Here is a 21,623-nt window from a genome sequence, read left to right as displayed (position 1 = left end):
CGCACGGCCCGGAGCGCCCTCCCCGCGCCGCTCCCCTCGGCGTCCTGGTCCAGCAGAGCGGCCCTGGAGAGGGGGCCCGGAGGAAGCCGAGCCGAGAGCCCGAAACCTCGCGTTGCGGAGCTGCCCGGGAGCGCCCAGCCGCGCCGCGCCGCTTCCACCTCCGCATCCTACAGCGGCCAAGGTCCTCGCCGCCCGCATCCCTCCGGCTTCCGCTGCGCTTAGGGCCGGCGCCCAGCCGCCTGCGCTGCCACCGCGGCCGCCCCCACACACGCGCGCTCTCTCTCTCTCTCTCTTTCTCCCTCTCACCCCCACCGCACGCCCGCCCCCTCCCCGCCCCCGCCCCCGCCCCCGCCCCCTCCCCAGCTCCTTGATCTCTCGGTCTGTTTTATTACTCCTGGTGCGAGTCCCGCGGACTCCGCGGCCCGCTATTTGTCATCAGCTCGCTCTCCATTGGCGGGGAGCGGAGAGCAGCGGTGAAGGGGGTGGGGTGGGGAGGGGAAGGGAAGGGGGTGGAAACTGCCTGGAGCCGTCTCTCCGCGCCGCTGTTGGTGCTGCCGCTGCCGCCGCCGCCGCCGCCGCCGCCGCCGCCTCCGGCTCCTCGCTCGGCCCCTCTCCGCCTCCATGTGCCGGATAGTGGGAGCGCCGCGGACCCTGCTGCCGCTGCTGGCGGCCCTGCTCCAGGTACGCGGCGGCCTCCGCCGGCCGGGCCGCGGGCGGGGTGGGGCGGGCGGCGCCGGGTCCCTTTGTTCCCCGCGCCGCTGCGGGGCCAGGCTGCGCACCCGGCAAGGGAGGTGCCGCACCGCGCGGCCGGGAGCTGCGCAGGCACGAGGCTCGGGTCGGGCGCAGGGGCAGGGCCGGCCGGGCCGGCGGGTCCCGAAGGGACGGATCGCCGGCCCCCTCTGTTCTTGCTTCCGGGCCGGGCGAGCTTGCAGGGGGTGTCTCCGGGCAGCAGAAGGGTGAGGCAGGATAGCTCCCAGGTTTTGCAGTTTTCTACGCTTCTCGCCCGTCGCTTTGCACTTTGCTCCAAAAAAAAAAAAAAAAAAATTTTTTTTTTTTTGTTTTGTTTATTTCTGCAGGGATGGGTCGCGAGTTTGCAGTAGGAATTCTCACTCTGGTGTCTTAGTTACGGGACGTGCCTCCACCCCACCCCACCCCGGCACCCGCGCGCCTCCCGGTGCCCGAGGGCTCCACTGCCCTATTGTCTTTACCCCAGCCGAGTTGCCTTCTTCTCCTGCCCCCTTGCCCCCCCCCCCCCCGTGTTCTGTGTCGGTCCCACCTGGAAGGAAACCTCGTCCCCTTGCCCCGGAGACTCTCTGCGGGCCGGGGCCTCCGCACCCCGCCCCTGGCTCCGCAGACCCTTCTCGCGGCGGCCGGGGCGAAGTTCCGTTACTCGGCTGTTATTCGTCTCCCTCGTCCGCCCTGTCCCCTGCGTGCGTCCTCGGGGACGCCTTCGCGAGGAGCCTCCGCACTTTTCACGCCTTCGGAGAGCGCCAGACAGCCTCTTCACGGCCTCGTAGCAGGAGGCTTCTCCGCGGCTGGAAGCACCTGCTCCAGGCAGGTCGCGGGCTCCCTGGCCCCTCGGCGCCACCGGCCCCCAAGCCCGGCTGGCCGCCCAACTTTCGCGCGGCGTCCGGCCGGAGGCTGCCCCGAGGCCCCTCCCGGCCGCCCACTGGGTCCCGGGAAGCCGCGCGGGGCGCGCAGGGCGGGGGAGGGCGGGGGTCCCGAATCCGCCCCCGCAGGCGCGGGGGTTCTAGGGCGGCTGCAGGAGAGGGGCGTGTCCCCCCACCGCACCCCCGCATGCCGGTCAGGGTCTCCCGGGAAATCCGCCCGAGGGCCCCCCCCCGCGCACCCTTGCAGCTGGGGGGTGGCCAGCGGGTGGCAGCTCGGAAAAGTGCGGGCGCGGCTCGGAAGTGCCGCTGCGCCGGGGGCGGCCCGGGCAGCGACAGATGGTGCTGATCGGCCCCCTCCGTGGTCTTCACGGGTCAGGGCCTGGCGCGCTCCGGCCGCGGGGCGGGGGGGTCGGCGCCCGCGGTCTCTCGCGCTTTCTCCGCCGCCCCCTAGAGGGGTGTGGGCAGAGGCCGCTGGAGCCCTGTCCATGGTGCGCTGCTCCTCGGCGCGCCCGGCCCGGCCCCGCGCTCTCTTCCCCCGGGCCTGCCCTCCCGCTTTCGGGCTCGCGCTCTCCCCCGCTCCCCCGCTGCCCCTCGGACTCGGCGGCCGCCCGAGCCCCGTCTTTTCTGCTTTCTTGGGTTTCTCCTTTTGTTCTTTCGTCTCCCGCTGGTCTCTCTCCCCTTCCCCCACCCGCCAGTCCGCCCCCCTCGGCTCTCCTGACTCTGGGGTTTCTGAGCTATGAGACTGGACGTGTTCGGCCTCTGCAGTTTTGGGAAGTGGATGGAATTTCTTCTGACTGGGGGAGGAGACCTGCCAGTCACTTGCGAACAAAAGTATCTCCTGTTATAAAACCGCCCTTTATTCTTGGAGTGCGCACTCCTCATTCTTTCACCTCCTGCCGCTTCATTTATTGTTTCTTCTTTTCAAATAGGACTTACTAAAGGGGGCTAGGCTGAAGGGGAAGAAGGGAAAAGAAAAAAAAAAAGAAAAGTACTAGAGTGGTTTGAAGTTTAGGGAGAAGGCAAGATGAACTTAAGAATCCTATGGACCTCAGACATTTTCCTTTTCTTTTTACACAAAGAACATGTCAGAGATAAAGTCTTATTTTTTTAAAATTAAAAGCATTAATTTTGAACGCCTTTGAGTGGTCTTACTAATTTGCAAACAACTTTTAATAAATGTTCAGAGTCTGAGGCCAGCAGTAGATGGTATGTTCACTAACTTTTTGATCCGAAAGTAAGTTTTAATTGAATACTGTGCAGTGAAGGAAGGACAGGAGACATTTGTTGGTAATTCATACCGTGGGACTAAGTGTGGTACCACCGGAGCAGTCTCATTTTCTCTTAGTCATCTGCCTTGAAGTCAGGTGTGAATTTCATAAGTCATTTTCTTCTTTAAGCATGTACAAAAATAGCATTTATAAACGTCGACTAATGCGGTTGTCTTTACCATCCTATGATACTTCTCACTTTCTTCTAGATGGATGTTATGCTGACTTTGGTAAACACTCAGGAAAGGGGAAATTCTAACTTTGTCATCAAGTTGTTTGGCAGTCTCCTAATTCCTAGGTACAAGTTAAGCAATCACATTGAATGATTTGCAAGGTCATTAGGAGTGGAAGCAGAGCAGTTTATGCAACGTGAGTTTTAGGGTTAAATGCACCATGTGGATTGTACAACTGAGATTAGGAATGACTTTGTGCTAATGGCCTGCTTTACACACCAGAATAACAGAGATCTATCTGCAAGGTGAAAATGGCCCCTCTGCAGTCATCTGCTATTCAAGTCTAGTTTTTTTTTTTTTTTTTTTAAGGTCAGATAAGACAAGAGTTTTAGGGAAGAGGATGAATGGTTTTTAGTAATAGATACAGAGCAACTTTGTTTTTTCCAGACCAGTTTAAGACAAATAATTAAGTATACAAAAGGACTTTATGCGTTTATGTATTCTCTGAAGTGTTCCTTGTTTTGCTTTGAACACTTTTTTTTTTTTTTATTTTGGGAGATTATTAGTTTGGTTGTTCTATTACTTGGATTTACATAATTCTAGTCGATTTTGCACATTATGACATTCAGCTTTAAGATTTTCTCTATTACTCTTCATTTTAACTTATGGTATTAGCATTGTCCTTTACACTAAAAACAAAAAAGTTAAATTTAAGCATTAGATTTCAAGGATCGAAGGATATCACAAAGTTAAGACAAACTTTCCTTTTAAATTATATAAATGACTTTCAAGGTCTTCAATAGATGATCAGGAAAAAAAAAAAACAAAACCACCAATTTCACTTCTACTACCTACCCAGTAATTACTAGACTAGAAACCTGCTTTGTTTTTCTAGTTCACATTTTAATTGCCTAATTCCATTGTTCTAGTTTAAATACACTTTGTATGGGTTACGAAGCATCAAAGACATCACCTTAATGTTTGTAGATACCCTGGATTCTTAGTCTTACCACATAGGTCCTGCTTTCGACCCTGAGGAAGTATGAAAAAAAAAATGCATAAACCGTATGTGGTTTTCACCTGTTAGGTGTATGCGTTTTGAAGAGATTAATATTCAACACATGAAACATATGAAAAGAAGCTTTATTTTACGATGTAGGAAACCTTGGATGCAGTAATCATTTTAAGTATGAAACATTTATTTTCAGTGTTTGATTTTCATGTCTTTGTAACAACTTACTGTGAAAGTAAGGAGAGAACATAGTTGATATTCACAGTTTATTCTACTTAGTGGCCATAGTTATACATATCTTTGCCCTTATCTTATGTCATGTGGTCATTACTCATAGATGGTGGTGCATTGAAAGCATATACTAGGTGTGATTTGAAAAATAATAATTTGTGCATGCATCCTAAAATATTTTATGGACACATTTAAAAATATACATATATGGCGATACCTATGAGTCTATGTAGATATCTTCATATATGTATATCTATAAATATCTCCATATATAAAATTTTAGGCCCCAATTGCAAGTTCAGAATCTACATACAGATTGTACTTTTTGACTTTCATGCATTCTTGGAAGTCAGCTCTGACCAGTCTTCTAAAAGTTCAGACTGAGATTTTATTTAAAGAGGAAATTCTTTTTCGATTCTGTTTTTTTTTTACATATAGGGACTAAAGTCTTCTTGGAGCAGATTATTTTGGTGACTGTGTATTGCACCAAACTGTCCTTAATTTCCCTTTTCATTAAAAATTTGCAATTCTTAAATCTGTTGTGCCTCATTAAGCTTTAGGGTTATTAATCGGGAAATGTCAAGACTTAAAGCAACAGTTAATCTTGCTTTAAAGTGCCTTAAAAAAAAATCCTAAGTAACTCAGATCCCCATTCTGTTTTCAAAGGGATATTCTTAAGTTAGAAGAGTGATTTTTAAAGAAAAATCCTAGATGTTATTTAAGAAATGTAGTGTTTGTGTATATACTCTACCGTTTTGCCCAAGTTAACATTATTCAAATTTGTTCTTTTGGCTCAAATACAAAAAGTAATCAAGTTTAAGCACTGCACAGACTGGTGGTGAATTTTATCAACGATTTTAAAAATATGATAGATTTGGAATTTGTCATTTGAATATTTCTTATCTGCCATTAGTATACCTTCTAAAAGGACCTAAGCATTTTCAAGTTGTGTTAAGAACTATTTCAACTGAGTTGACATATAATTTGTATCAACAAATCATTATGCTTCCCATTTCTGTCTTTTCCTACCAAAAACTTATTTTTGTTTTAATTTTTTAGCAAATTATATCAGTTAATTTGAGCAGATGCTAGTCTTTGTATATTTAACTAAATGTAGATCCGTTTTAATTAAACAACCCTATTCATGCCAGGGAAGAGGTATGTACAGATAAATGTTTTAGTTTGAGCCGTATCTTCTGCATATATAAAGTGACGTCTTTAAAGTAGCCAGAAGGTGAATTCTAGAGCTTAATGAGACCTTTTAAAAGATTGGGATTTAAAGATTAAGATCTGTGTTACAACAGAGTTTTTAAAAGGAAAATTTGAGTTATAAATAAATGCTTTTCAGTTCTTATTTCTTGTTACTGTCTTTCATACTTCCTGCACTTCCTTGTCTGACCTTCCACTGTACTTAGAGCAATACCCAAGCCCCCTGGATTGCACTTGTTTACACAACATGTATGTTCAGGATTGCTATCTACATACGTGTCTTCTGCAACATTTATCACAGTTTGGCATGAAGTGTCAATCAGTAATTAATTAATACCTTTGTGTGTGCCGTCCAAGGTGATTTGGGCACCAAAGGCGTAATAACTTTATTTTATGCAAATGAGCTGCTGTTAGGTAGTGTCAAGGGCAAGAACTAGTGTCAAGGGCAGGAAGCCTGGGGTTCTAATCTAGTGCAGATGTAGTTTACGCCCTTAAACTCTCATGACCTCATTTTCCTCAATAGTAAAATACTGAGTCCGGTTGGATTAGTAGATCTCTAGGGGACTTTCCAGTTCTGTGACTCTTGGGGCTGCTGAAAAATATCTCCCAAATGACTCCTTTTCAAAGGCTTTGGAATGACTTTAATTTTTAACCTACAATGCAAAGATTTTCACATACTCAGAGTGGTAGAGTATCATTTTGAGGGTCATTAACAAGAGTTTATTATATATATGATAGGTTAAAAGTAGTCTGTATTTTTTATATGCTTGACTTCTAAAAATATTTTTTTTCCCATTGGCTAAGCTGCTTTTACCACTAAAAGTAAATTATTTTTTGGGTTTGACCTAAAGGAAGAGGAATGTGGTACTACTAAGAATAAAAATTATTGCTTTTATTCCTTTTATACTTTCATGTTTCTTTGAAAGAACATAGCTTCCATGAGAACCTTTGAATTGAATGATGTGGGTCAGCACTAAAAATATAGCCCATTGATTAGCGAGTTATTTTTCTACAGATGTCTGTATTCATGTTGTACATGTGATTTATACATACATATATACATATATAAGGGTATGTGTTGGAAGTATTGTTTATAATTACAAAGGGTTGGATTAGTTGAACTCTGAATGTCCTTAGTAGGAGTTGATTTAGTAAATTATGTATAATATGCAGTCAGATATGAGAGCCCTTATTGAGTGGAATAAAGCATTTTAGTTCTATTTCCAGGTCAAGAAAATGGTTGTTAAAACACCCAATTTTCATGCCATAGCCATGTACCTACAAGTGCTTCAAAGGACAGCAAAAATGATCAGTGGGATTTCAAGGCTTCTGAATGAGGAGGAATTGGACAAAGACCACAGTGGAAGCTGTAATGAAAGAATAGAAAATCAAACAATATACAAATAGGATGAAGATGGCCTAAACTAACAGAACATCCTAAAGTTGTGTTGAGGACAACCTATAGTAGGCTGAGCTACAAGTAGGTCTAAAGAAGATTGGCTAATGGGTAGTTAAATAATAGATTAGTTTCCGTGTTGTATATTAAAATGGCTACACTGTGCTGAGTTATTTGTGCCTAAGAGATTATATTAGTTGGTTAAACCATTGTGATATTTCTTGCATTTTTTTGACTGAATATTTAATTTTTCATCTGTTCTGGTGGCAAAAATGTGGTCTAAATTGTAGTCTAAAGACCTTACTACTATCTTGAACTTGAGATCCAGAGGAATAGTTAGTGTAGCAATCAGATGTTCTGGTCTACTGCCTTGATTAAATAAATTGTTTAACTTGGGTTTTTCCCAAGTAGCATTGGGAAAATTAATTGTGTAATGCCTTTAAAACAGCTTGAGCTATTTAAAAGGAAGTGCTATTATAAATACAATATGGCAATCATATAGAGAAGCGCTTGGAGACATGCTTGATCCATATGCCTACATATAACAAAAATAAATAAGTCCTGGAGTAATAATATATACTCCTATTTATTGTGATTTTAACATTGGTTTGTGTGTTAACTTAAAAATTTACTTGACCATAGCATCCTTATATATATATTATAGCTTTAATATTAGTTTTGTGTTAATTTAAAAACAATTTTTTGGGCAGCCTTGGTGGCACAGCGGTTTTAGCACCGCCTGCAACCGGGGATCAAGTCCCATGTCCGGCTCCCTGCATGGAGCCTGCTTCTCCCTCTGCCTGTGTCTCTGCCTCTCTCTCTCTCTCTCTCTCTCTCTGTCTCTCATGAATAAATAAATAAATAAAATCTTTAAAAAAATAAAAGCAATTTTTTGCGTGACCATAATTGAAAATATTTATACCCAGATTCCCTCCTCCTCATTCTGATATATTATAATTTTCAGTGAATTAGTAAAAGGAATTAGTAAAAAAAAAAAAAAAAAAGTTAAGTAAAGGGTCATAGTTTAGAATATAATTCCAGAAATTACTGGAAATGAAAATGTGAAATGACCATTTTTTCCTCATTATTAAAATAAGTTTTGAGTTTATTCGACTTTCTTCTGTTGCGTTAGTGAAGTTTTTTTTAAGTCTTTTTATTTACTTATTTATTTAAATAATCTCTGCACCCAATATGGGGCTCGACTCAGGACCCCAAGATCGAGAGTCGCACACTCTACACCTTGAACCAGCAGGTGCACCTAGTTATTGAACTTTCCTGTTACTGATTTCAGTAAGGATGGCCTTTTCAGTTTTAAGACATCTCACAATTTATTTTTATTAATTGTCAGTAGGTCATTCATATAACTCAGAAAAGCACACATAACAGAGAAAACCATTAAAACTTTAGATATTTGCTGCCACCTCCTCGAATCTTTTTTTTTTTTTTTTTAAACTAATGTCTGGTAGTACTAAACCTTTACAATAAAATATTTTTAGTTTTAGTGAAGAAGACTAATACGTTATCTCTGTTAATTATTTCTGTAACCCTGTGAGATAGGGTTATAGTGAGTAAAAATTCCCATTTTAGAGATGATGAAAGTGGAACTTGGTTTGAGTAGTTTTCCTGAGAATCCAGAGTAAAACGCTATCTGTCAGAGTAGATTGAGCCTGACTGTGCAAAGCACATGGTTTTCTCCCTCCCTCTACTGGCTGGGATCCTTTCAATACAATGGTACTCAAGGAATGAAGATTGCATTAGAAAGGAGTTTTAGTTCCTCTTTACTGAGTTGATAAGATATTTTTCTTTAAATAGTCAACTTCTGAGTTATCTTCTCTATTAATTTTGACCTTAAATATTTTGGCCTCTGAAGCCAAAATGTAGTGCTTGGTTAGGATTTTCACTCATTTTTAAAATATGTTAGAGAAAGAAGAAAATACCGTAGAGAAATAATTCATAATCAGTTTTAGAATGTTCTCCAAGTTGTCTCAGTCAACAAATAATATGCTGATAAGTGCTCAAAAGTAATTTTTTTGTGTGAATCCTAGAACTTAAAATATTTTCTAAGAGCCTAGAGGCCCTCAGGCTGTGCATGTTTTTTGTTTTTTTCTTTTTTTGATACTGGTTTTTCAGTGTTTTTTTTTTTTTCCTGTGAAAATAAATTCAAGAGACTGTATTACCAAGTTTTGAAATATGTTTAGTGACACATTTTCCATGTTTGAATCATCTGAATTACTTTTTCTCCCACAAATGAAATTATTTGGGGTCTTTTGAAATATATATGTCCACATCTCGAAAGGAACTACTAAAGCAGATTCATGTGAATGTTTTGCGGAGGGACGGAGGGACTTCAGTACAGACATGGATTTGTTTGCTGAGGAGAAAGCCTAGAACTGTTTTGCTTGTAACTTGACCTATTGTAACTGGGTGGATACAGTTGGCTTGACTATAATCTCCAACAAAATGTCTCTTGGTTGATTGGGAAGCTATTAAGTGAACTCTGAAATAAATGACTAAAAAGCCATTAATTTTACTAAGTTTAAAAGAGATATAATCCACTCCTTTTGCTTAACATAAGTCTTTAATAAACTAGAGAGTGTGACCACTTAAATTTTTTTTTTTCTTTTGTTGTCTTAATTGGTTAACACAATGGGTTCAAAGTCTGAAGTTCATTCTTTATGGCTTTCTGGTCCAGTAAATCAAGAAAAAATGTGTTTCGTGTGGCCAAAGTATTAGCCTTTTGCAGCTCCTTTGGCATCCACCCCCAGTAGAGTTCATTTGGTGCTAACATGTTCAAAATTAGCTTCTAATGTCCTGCTTCCCCAAATTGTACTTTAGGGAATTCAGAATTCAGATTTGATAAGACACCTAAACATATACACTCACAGTTTCTGGAACTACCCAATGCATGCAGGAAAGTGCACACATAAGTGGATATCCTGCTGAATGTTCATAAATTGAACCTCCTAAGTGAATCAGCACCCAATCAAGACATAGCCTCCCCAGCACCACATGAGTACCCTCCTCCAATTGTAACCATCCTCCAATGCTGAGGATTTGTTTGACTTCTAATACCATCTATTACTTTTGCTTATTCTTACGGAATCATTGTGCTTTATGGCATCACCTACCATATTCCCTTTTATGTCTGACATCTTCCACTCAATTTTAGAGTTGTCCATGTATTTGTGTCATATGTATTATAATAGTCAGAAATTAGGAAAGACTCATGTTATAGAAATACCCAGAAATTAAGGAAGATGAAAACTGATTTTTTTTTTAAGATTTTATTTATTTATTCATGAGAAATGTCATGAGAGACACAGAGAGAGAGCAGAGACATAGGCAGAGGGAGGAGCAGGCTCCATGCAGGGAGCCTGATGAGGGACTTGATCCCAGGACTGCGGGATCACACCCTGAGCCAAAGGCAGATGCTCAACCGCTGAGCCACCCAGGTGTCCCTAAAAAACTGATTCCTTTTTTTTAAAAGAATGGAGTGATTATTTCACTGCAGCTAAAGTTTGCTTGAGTATTTATGGTTTATCAAGCCATGAAATGATACCTTTTGTGGGTTTTCCTACTCAGATTTTTTCTACTGTAGTTCTTCAATTTGGCAGTATTATTTAGCCAAAAACCCAAAAAACATTTAGGATGCAGTATGTTACTGCCTCTATCAGAAGGAGGATGGAGACAAAGAATTATATGTCTTTTTGATTTGAAGTCTTCAAGCAGAGGATTGGGTGTTAACAGATTCTAATCTTTTCAGTGATGCTTCTTAATACCTTCTCTGAGCTTACTAGTGACCCACTTCTCAATGAGATCTTACCCAGATTTAATTTTAATTTAATAAACTTTAAATGGAGGAGTTGTAATGCCATAAACTGCTAGCTTTCCAGCTGTTCAGTGCATCTTTGGGTACGGTTGACCCTCTTTTGTGTTTGTATAGGTTTTTTTTTTTTTTTTAGATCTGAGAGGTTGCCATGAAGTATGCAGAGTGCCATACAATTGTCCCAAGATCTTTCTTTTTAGAGACCTTTTCTCTCCATTTATATAATGGTGGTTTAGTAGACCAGATTCTAGATGGAGGATTCCATGCATAGAGATGAGGACTAAAGAATCAAATTCCAGCCCACCAAGGATTTGTTTGCTTCAGGGCAGCTCTAATTTATTTACATTCTTACACGTGTGGACTTTATTTTACACTATTTATAGAGATTGTACTTTTTGCATGGCCTCAGCTTATTGATAAATACTTTGTATTTCACTTGTGTTTCACTCCAACCCATAAAAGTGTTGACGCGCAGTGTTTGTGTTTTTGGCATTAAACTTTATTTGCAGTTCTGTCTTTTCTGTTTGACAAATACTAAGAACATTTGGGGAGAATATCATAATCATAGATTTAATTTACAAATCGATTTATGGTTAACTTCTTTGTAAATGAAACTGAGTTATCCATGATTTGATTTATTGTCCTCCCTTTATTTGAGACTGTCTCTATGGAGCTGTGTTTAAAAGGAGGGATACTGATATATTTACATGTAGATAACAATGGACGATCTGCTGGTGGCTTAAACCATTTTATGACCTAAATAAAAAAAGGCATTTTTGAAAATAGTGAGGTTACTTTTTTTAGTATTTGCAATTATAATAGACTTTGTCATCTTATTTTTGAGATTGTCATCTTATTTTAATTTTAATTTTGTCGATTCTTATTCCTTATTTTCCTAAGTCTTGGTTATTCATAATTTTTTAAAAATATTTTATTTATTTATTTATTTATTTATTTATTTATTTATTTATTCATTCATTCATTCATGAGAGGTACAGAAAGAGAGGCAGAGACACAGGCAGAGGGAGAAGCAGGTTTCCCGTGGGGAGCCTGATATGGGACTCGATCCCTGGACTCTGGGATCACACCCCAAGCCAAAGGCAGATGCTCAACCACTGAGCCATTCAGGCGTCCTGGTTCTTCATAATTTAAAATACACACACACACATTTTGTGTTCCCGGAATGCTACTCTGGTGGTTGTGCCAATATATAAATTGAGACCATCCACCTTCAAACACAGTCTTCCTAAACCTCATGCTATATCAAATTGTATTTATCTGTGTATATTTTCACATTTAGATGTTTACTTATCTGAAATTTCTTTTTGTGTGTCGTGTGAGGGTAGGGAGTCCTGCTCAGTTTCTCCCACTAAGATTTTATACACATGATACACATACACACCAGCACATGAGGGGTTGTCATTAGTCAAATGAAACTTTTTTTCTGAGCGGAAATGTTCCCTTTATTAAGTTTAACATTTCTAGATTCTTGGTTCTTGTCCTTTTTTTCTTTCCAGTTGTGCGGACTTGGTTACCTAGCGTGGCAGTGAGGCATATTTGTTAAGACTGGGGTCTCCAGAGCTAGTTGACCTGTGTTTGTGCCTCAGTTCTGACACTTGGTTGTTATGTGCACTTGGACAACATGACATTTTTATGATAGTATCTATCATAAGGTGATTATGAAAAGTATATGGGTTAATATATATACATCACTTAGAAAAGTGCTTTTAGATGGTAAACAAAGTATATAAGCTCTTTAACTGAAGATTTGGTGGGCATATCGAGGGATAATTTAATTATTTGAATAAATTTGAGCTCTTGGCTGTTCAAAGCTTTGTTCTACATTCAGTGTTCTAGCCAGATTACTTGTAACCCTGTAAGGACTATCACCAGTGTCCCTTTGACCCCACTGGGAAGCCACAGTTGAAGGACACATATTTTAACATTCCTCTTTAAATTCTAGCAGATGTTGTCTAGGCTGATAAGATTAGGGAAAGAGGTTAATATATATGGAGTGTTATTCTGCCGGCAATTTGATTTGGGAATTCCAGGTAATCGAACAGAAGCTATTCTGGTGTCTTCTAGGTCTGTCTCTTTGCTTCTGTGATTTAATTCTTTAATGTTCTGATATTGATGCAAGTGTGTGTGTGTGTGTGTGTGTGTGTGTGTGTGTTGAGACTAGCCTGGAACCAGAGTAACTTACTCCTTTCTGAATGCTTTTAACATGATGATGAGGAGGACCTAATAGACAGAAGGGGGTTGAAGATAATGTTGGTTGATGCCAGCACAGAACCTGCAAAAACAGAGGGAAGATTCATTGTTCTTGTAGATGCTGATGATTTATTGGCGATTCGATGCAGGAAATGTTACTTTTAACTGGGTTTCATCCTGCCCTAATAATAGCACATCATTTTTGAGTAATTACTGTGTGCCAGGCACTGTTTTGAGTACTTTAAGTGTATTAACTCATTTAATTCACAAAAGATTATACTTGTTTTACATATGAGGACACCAAAGTACAGATAGTTTAAAACAATGTGCCCAAAGTGATTTTGTTAAGGGAAGGAACTGGGATTCAAATGCCAGCAGCCTGATGTCAGAGCCTGTGTTCTGGTTTGGTATTTATTTGAGTGCAGGGGGCAAAAATTAAGGCAGGATGGCATCAGTTCTATCTTGTATATATATGAAGTTCAACCTTTTAAAAAATATTTTTTTAATTGTAAAATGTGATACGTGTGAGGGAATATATAAAACATATATGCACAGTGTAAAAAATAATAAAAGTGTATGGGACACCTGGGTGGCTCAGCGATAGAGCGTCTGCCTTCGGCCCAGGGCATGATCCTGGTCCGGGGATTGAATCTCACATTAGGCTCCCTATGAGGAGCCTGCTTCTCCCTCTGCCTGTGTCTCTGCTTCTCTGTGTCTCTTAGGAATAAATAAATAAAATCTTCAAAAAAAAATGTACAAATATGTCAGTGTAACTACTAGAAAGGTTAAGAAATGGAAGATTGCCAGTACCTTGGAAGTCTCCAGATGCCAGTAACTTGGAAGTCTCCAGAATATTGTTTCTATTTCCATTCCCCTTCCCCCTCCAGAGGTAACCACTATCTTCATTTTTCTAATTAATTATTTGTTGCTTGTCTTCATAGTGTTAACCATCTTTGTATATATTCCATATATATGGGGGGGAGAGATGTGTTTATGTAAGTGTATATGTATTATGCATTTATATATAAATGTGCCTTGCATATGTGTGCATTTATGTATACATATATATAATGTATTTTTTGTGATTTGCTTCTTCTGCTTAGCATTCTGTCTGTGAGATTCATTCAGTTGAGTTGTGTAACTATAATTTGTTCATTTTCACTGCTCTAGGGCATTGCATGCTATGAATATGGTAGCATTCACTTATTCAATTTGCTGTTGATGAGTTTGTGTGTGTGGCTTCAGAATTTTGCTACTATGAATATTCCTGTACTTGCCACCTGGGCATTAAGTGTCAGGGACACTCTAGGACTGCATTTCTCAAACTTGAGCTTGTGTAAGAATCACCAGAAGGCCCGTTAAACATAGATTCCTGGCCCCACCCTCTGGGCTTCTGATTCAGTAAACCTGTGGTGGAAACTCAGAATCTGCATGTCTAGCAAGCTCCCAGGTGAAGGAATGTTGAACTGCTCTGGGATATGTACCAAGGAGTAGAATTGCTGGGTTGCAAACAGGAATGTTTTCCAAATTGGTCCACCAGCACCATGTACATATTTCTGTTTTTCCATAATTTAAACATATGTTGTAGCCAAACTTTAAAATTTTTAACAATCTCGTGGACTGCATAATGGTATCTCTTCGGTTTCAATTTGCACTCTCCGGTTACAGATGAGTTGAAGATTGTTTTTATATGTATTTTGGCCTTTTTATCTTCCTTGAGGTGTCTGAATGAATGACAGATGACATTTGTAATTTGTCTATAGCTTCGCTTTACTGTTTATTGCCTGTTCCTTTTGCCTAAAATTTTCAGTTGTGGCTTATGTGGCGTGTTGCTAAGGATTGAGCCTTCTTGAAAGCTGACTCATGTGATTAAATCTAATATTTGCTGAGTGCTTACTATGTGCCAGGCCAAGCCCTCTACCTGCATTGTCTCATGTAATCTCACATCAGTCCCCTGAGATAAGATAGGCATTATCATCACTATCCATTTTACAAATGTCTGACTGAAGCCTACTTAATGCATTCCCTTAAAGGCACACCTCTAGGAAGTGGCCATTGGGAACTTGAACAGGGTTTTGCCTTGCTGGTAACAACCAGTTCCTTGGAAGTCTGCAAGAGTATACACACAGTGGGAGCAAAAGAAACTTGTCTGTTCTAGATCTTGAAAGATAGCAGCCTGGAGGAGGATTTAGACTTTATAATCCAGACTTTAAGGATCTCAATTTCAGGGAGCATCTTTGGCCTTATGAATGGGAAAGTTTAATAGACTGAGCCAGAATTAAGATAGGATAACATGGAAGTAGGCAGTTTCTGTCACTAGCCACAGGGCCCCATGGTAGTGATTTTAAGAGATGCAGATAACTGATGAATGGTTGACAGTTCTCTGAATGGCCTTGTTTTTCATGACCTCAACCTGGCTGGGCCCAGCACTGTAGTCACTGAGTAGTCCAGAGGTACACATGACTTTCTCTTCCTAGCACCTGGGCTTCTGCAAGCACTTGAAGAGACTTGGATGTCCGCTCTTGGACCCTCTGTGGTCAGCCATCCTGGTGGCTTGTGGCTCTGCGAGTGGTATAAGGATGTTATGTAGTCTGGCTTCTTGTTGATCTTTGAGCCTTGGCCTTTGAGTATTAAGTAATATTGAGACTTTGTATGTAATTTGGGTGTCTTTGAAGAGACCTAATAAATAGTGCTGCTTATCCATCTAAGTTCTAGACAAAGAATATAAGGGTCAGCAGAAAGAGAGTCAAAATACAACCTTTATTACTGATAAAGGTGAGAGTGGAGAACATGGATTAAATAAATTGGTTCTCCAAATAATCCGTCCCCGCCCCCCCCCCTTGCCTCCCATCTTCAGCAATGCTGGGTGAGGGCCAGCCTCCTACCTGGGGACCCTGCTCTTATATGTTCACCTGAGCATGCTGATACCTACACTGTATAGGCAGGCTGGCTCCCAGCATCAAAGAGGGGATGAAGATACTGAACTCTGCATGCGCTTTTGTTTCAGAGGAAAATGCCAGAGAGGCTGACAGAGGTCCGGAGTGCTATTGCTAGTGTAGCTCCCTCTACATGAAAGTAGGGAGTGAGGGTTCCCGTAAACCTTCCCCAGATTTTGGACTAACCATTGAATGCATGTTCTTCACCACCAAGCTTGGGGTCATTCAGAAGTATGAAGACTGCCCATGGCGGCAGGGTGGGGGCGGGGCGGAGATGGGCCTCTGTTAGGACTGACTTGCTTCCAACCTCATGAAGCCTTAGAAGATCAATGGTTTTACTTTTTAGAGTCCTCAAGCCTAATGCAGCATGCAAGTTGATCACAACAGTAGTTGCACAGCCTACAAAGTTAGAAGGCAAACCCATCTCGATCTCAGAAGATTTATCCTGGATGGAATTAGGACCCCAGGACCTGCCTCTGAGTGTCCCAGAGACCATAATAGAGAGCCCATGATATCTGAGGGAAAGACTCACAGTGGGCTGAGAAAACCTTCAGTTTAGCCTTACCTAAATGCTAATCAGGCTAAGCTTCTTGTCTGTAATCCATGACCTGGGAACTGAACACAAAGGTGAAAGGGAAAGGAAGACTTAAAGATGTTGAATATGATGGATGGAAGTCAGTGAAGACAGGGTTTGCCACCATCGGATATTCCTGAACCTCGCACATAGGTGGCAGTATCTCAAATGCCAGCTTTCTCAGAGAAAACGCAGAATGCCTGGGTGGATCCCCTCCCCTTGGGTGAGTACAAAGTGCTGAATATAACCTCCCACTAGGAGCCTCTCCCTGCTGGGTTTTGGTTTGCAACCAGCACATCAAAACCTGCCTCACCGTTCCCTGTGAAGCCCCAGGAGACCGTCAGCCTGGGGTTGTCACCAGCGTGGGCTGTGTCAGGTGGGTAGCCGTGGGACACTCTGTCTTGGGAGCAAGTGTTTTCAGGCTCTTGCCACTTGCTGTGAGGTTGCTTTAGCCCAAAAGGCCCTCTGCAAGGCAAGATTTCTCCGTCTGAAAAGATCAGTCCAGATTGCTTGCTTGGAATGAGGTGGATCCCAGAGCCTATGGACAAATTAAGAGCGTCCAGGGTATGGTTTCTTTTGCCTTTGAATGCAGAACAGACTTAGAGGCAGCCAATCCAGTGCTGCCCTCTAGACCTGTCAGTGATTTCAAGTGAGAACCTTGATAGGACTCTGGAATTCACTTTTAAAAATGGCAACTATTTACTTTGCTCAGTAGTCTTTAGGCAGTAGATGTTGAAATAATCTCCTTTTTCTGAGCCTCAACTGTCTCTGTGTATTCAGCCTGGGGCCCATGGGCACCTCCAAAAGCTCTGAGCTGCCTCAGGCGTTTGCCAAGGGGCCAAACTGCAGTGGCCCTCCCACAAAAGTGTTCATCATTTGGCTAAGGTCACTCCATGGGTCCTGCCTGTTTTCCGAGATCCCTGGCCTGCAGCCTCTCCTGAGGCCCACTGTCTGCTCTAGGCCCTACCTCTGTAAACAGCCACTTTCCTGGAGAATAACCACCATAAGTTGTGGTCACACATCAAGATCAAAATACCCTGTGGTTTAGGAATTAAAGCCTCTTGATGTTAAAAGCTACCTGCCCAACTATAAAAACCGGCCACACTGCACAATCAAGGCTGCAAACCACCAAGTTGAAAAACATACAGGCCATAGTAAAACATCCTTTCTTTCCTGTCCAGAGACCCGGTACCTTCAGGAGTATATTCTTCCCCAGTGTTGGGTTCCTTTATTTTTGCCAAGATATGCAGATAATATACCAAATGTGTCTCTGAAGGGGCCCAATAAATAGGACCTCTCCTCCTGAACCTAGTTCTGAACCAAGTGAAATATAAGCCAACAGAACCAACAGCTGGGAAAGGAGAATATCACCTGGTTCTGATAAAGGCTGGTCTTGAGGGTGTGGCTTTTGTCTGTTGCTAATGGGGAGCCCCAGGATTCCACAAACATGCGCACTCAGTTGTAGGCAGCTCTAGACACCCTCCCTCAGCCCCCAAATGCTGCAGATCTGCAAACTCCCAGCATGGAAAATGAGATCACCACACTTGTTTTCTGTGGGCCTGTGACTCCCCAGTGGGAGGAGTAGGGGACAAGGCTGGACACCAGCTGCCCAGATCGTTCTTTTGAATTCAGTCTTCAGATGAGTTTGTTCTTCTCTCTAGGGCAGTAGTTCACAACCTTCTTGGCCTTAAGATCCTTTTAGACTCTTAAAAATTATTGAGTGCCCCAATGAGCTTTTGCAACGTGGGTAGTATCTGTCGGTATTAGCGTATTAGAAATTAAACTGAGAAAAAACTATATTTAATTCACTTAAAAATACTAAACCCATTATATATGTAACATAAATACCAATTTAATAATTGAAAAATAGCTGTCTTTTCCAAGACAGAAAAGAGAAATTAGTGGGAACAGTAGCACTGTGCATATATGTTTTTGTAAATCTCCTTAATGCTTGGCTTAATAGGAGACAGTTGGATTCCTGTTTCTGATGCTGCTTTAGCTCTGTTACAGTATCACACATCGCCTGGCCTCAGGAATATTCCACTTGACACTTGTGAGACATTGAGAGTGAAAAGACAAATAATGTCATTCTATTAGGAGAAGAGTTTTTGCCTTTTCAGATCTCCTGGAAAGATCTTGGGGACCTCCTAGTATTCCCCAGCACACACTTTGAGAACTGCCATTCAGGATAGGAGTGATTAGTGGAGAGGAAAGAGGTGGAAGTGTTAAGAGTTAACAGCATTCCTTCCACAAGAAAGGAGCTTTGGAGGGGAGGAGGCATTCCCCCTTATAGGTGACACAGTGGAACTGTCCAAATGCCAGCCTTAAATCACTCACCACGGCCTTGGGTGAGAAAAAATGCTGGTCTTCAGCCCCTGAGTTGAGACCGGAACTGATGATATTAGCTCTGTAACCTCTGAGTTAGCATGCAGAGCTCCAGGGCTTCCTTCTTTATTGCTTAACCTATTGGAACACCACGGGGCAGGGTGCTGCTTGGGAAACGAGTTCAGGAATGACTTTGAACTCTGGTGTTATTGACAGTGTCCTATTCTCACTGTAGCACGTTTCTGGAAGCTGTGCTGTGAACGTTATTTTCTCACAAGAATAATGGTATAATTGGGTTGGCTTTATCTTATCAAGGACTTAGAATTAGATAAATCATCACTATGGCCAGCTATTCAGATTAAATCAGAGTTATGGAGACTGTAAACGTCTGTAACCATTTTTAAAAAGTGAAACCATTAAAAAGAAAAAAAGAAACTATGCTCTAGGTTTTATGAAATGGGCCTAATTATAGATGAACACAAGGGAGCCTGGAGTATGGGAAGCATGTGAAGAGATTACATACAATAATTATTTCTTCATCAATATCACCTACTGAAAATTCATATATTCGCTATATGTATTTGCTGATAACTTTCCATGTGTAGGGATGCCTGGGTGGCTCAGTGGTTGAGTGTCTGCTTTCAGCTGAGGGCGTAATTCCGGGGTCTTTGGGATCGAGTCCTGCATGGGGCTCCCTGCATGGAGCCTGCTTCTCCCTCTGCCTGTGTCTCTGCCTCTCTCTTTATGTCTCTCATGAATAAATAAATAAAATCTTAAAACGAATTTTTTCCCTGTGTACTTTTAGAGGAGCAGAAGGGAAGTGGAGGGGTTTTGAATTGGGAGGCTTATTAAAAAAACAAGATGTTTAGGGGGCCTGGGTGGCTCAGTTGGTTAAGTGTCTGCCTTCAGCTCAGGTCATGATCCCAGGATCCTGGGATCAAGCTCAGCAGAGTGACTGCTTTATCCTGTCCCTCTGCCTGCCGCTCTCCGTGCTTGTGTTCTCTCTCTCTCTCTCTCTTTCTCCCCCCTGTCTCTGTCAAATAATAAATGAAATCTTAAAAAAAAAACCAACAAGATGTTTATGCAAGTTTGAGCTGATATATCTTTCTCCCCAATTTTTCCCTAGTGTACAGAAACATTGGAATTATTTTAAACGGAGCTATTATTTCAGATAACAGTTATATGTGAGAATCATTTAAGGAAAAAAATTACAATGGTAGCAGGTAGATTTGTCACTTGGTCTTTTTTTTTTTTTTTTTTTTTTAAAGATTTTCTTTATTCATGAGAGACACAGAGACATAGGCAGAGGGAGAAGCAGGCTCCATGCAGGGAGCCCGATGTGGGACTTGATCCCAGGACCCTCAGATCACGACCTGAGCCAAAGGAAGATGCTCAACCACTGAGCCACTCAGGCATCCCAATGGTCTTAATTCATATAGAAGTTCCAATGCTTAGCCAGTTAGGTAATATGTGTCACTGTGTTTGGATACTTTGTGATGCTTTTGTCCTTGGCCATGATAAGGATGGTCCCAAAAGCCATTTTGTGCTGGTTTGAATATCATCCCTAAATTGACTAGCTAAGTAACCAGGGCACTTTCCTTTCAGTATGCTTCCTTGCCTGAAAAATGGCAGTATCACAGTACCTACCTCATAGAGTCATTGTAAAGATTATTGGGATACGATGCATGAAAGGCATGGACATGCAGATCCTGGAACATGGTAACCACTCAATAAATATTAATAATCAGCCAGACTAAATGAATTTAGTTAGATGAATTACAAGTGGATTATAAACAAAGTGTGATGCTAAGTAATGTACTAGTTGATGACAGTTTGAAAATTTTGTATACGCCTACTGCAATCTTGGGCCGCCTGGGTGGCTCAGCGGTTGAACATCTGCCTTGGGCTCAGGTCATGATCCCGGGGTCCTGGAATTGAGTCCCATATCAGGCTCCCTGCAGGGAGCCTGCTCCTCCTCTGCCTGTGTCTCTGCCTCTCTCTCTCTCTCTCTCTCTGTGTTTCTCATGAATAAATAAATAAAATCTTAGTGTCCTTTAAAGGCAGAGACACAGGCAGAGGGAGAAGCAGGCTCCCAGAGGGAGACTCGATCCCGGCATTCTGGGATCACGCCCTGAGCCAAAGGCAGATGCTCAACTGCTGAGCCATTCAGGTGTCCCTCTATTTTTTTTTTTTTTTTTTTTTTTTGTTAAAGCTTATTGCAATCTCTGGTGAGTGTACTGAGTTGATGGGGCAAAATCAATGTAAGGCAGGATCGGTCATTTTTACTGAATTGCTGTAGGCACTTGTGGAGGTTTTACTGGCAGTTTAATTGCAGAACTGCTTGAGCCACAATCTCTAGATAGTGGTACACTTTCATAAGCCAAGTCAATGAATATCTATAGTGTTGTTGGCCATTAAGTTAAATCCACAACATTTATTGGTAAGCTCTTGTCTGTATTTTGGGGTTGCACTCCACACAGCCTTGATGCCTAGGAAGACTCTTTTCACATGGCTGAGGAGATGGGTGGTGGCACACATCTCTCTGGACTTCACTTGATAGATGCTTGTACACGGTCCCAAGCTTCGACACCCTAAACCACATTTTTGTATGCAGAACTCAGACTTTTTGTCCATCAAGCTGTTGTTTTATGGTGCGGTCCTCTGGCTTTTGAGTTCAGTTTCATCAGAGTTGTAGGGTTTCTTGGCCAGCATCGATGCTATTACTTGACTTTTTGCCATTAAAGGAAATGAAAATCAGAAAAATTAAAGTACTGATACTAGAGATGTTCAAGGACTCATCCTAATAATATAATGGAGGCAAAGGTGGAAATTACCAGGTGAGTCACAGGGCG

General features: G+C 42.1%; 1 protein-coding gene across 1 annotated transcript in view; it reads left to right on the top strand.

Annotated features, from left to right (window-relative positions):
- Nucleotides 1-524: 524 nt before the first annotated feature.
- Nucleotides 525-21,623, top strand: part of CDH2 (cadherin 2) — a 213,419-nt gene continuing 192,320 nt past the window's right edge. Inside the window, exon 1 of the mRNA XM_077900337.1 lies at nt 525-681. Within this exon, the coding sequence (XP_077756463.1) occupies nt 622-681 (60 nt within the window). The 5' untranslated portion in view covers nt 525-621. The remainder of the gene's footprint in view (nt 682-21,623) is intronic.

The sequence above is a fragment of the Canis aureus genome, chromosome 6, assembly GCF_053574225.1.
Source record: "Canis aureus isolate CA01 chromosome 6, VMU_Caureus_v.1.0, whole genome shotgun sequence".
Classification (NCBI taxonomy): domain Eukaryota; kingdom Metazoa; phylum Chordata; class Mammalia; order Carnivora; family Canidae; genus Canis; species Canis aureus.
This window is presented reverse-complemented; position numbering and strand designations above follow the sequence as displayed.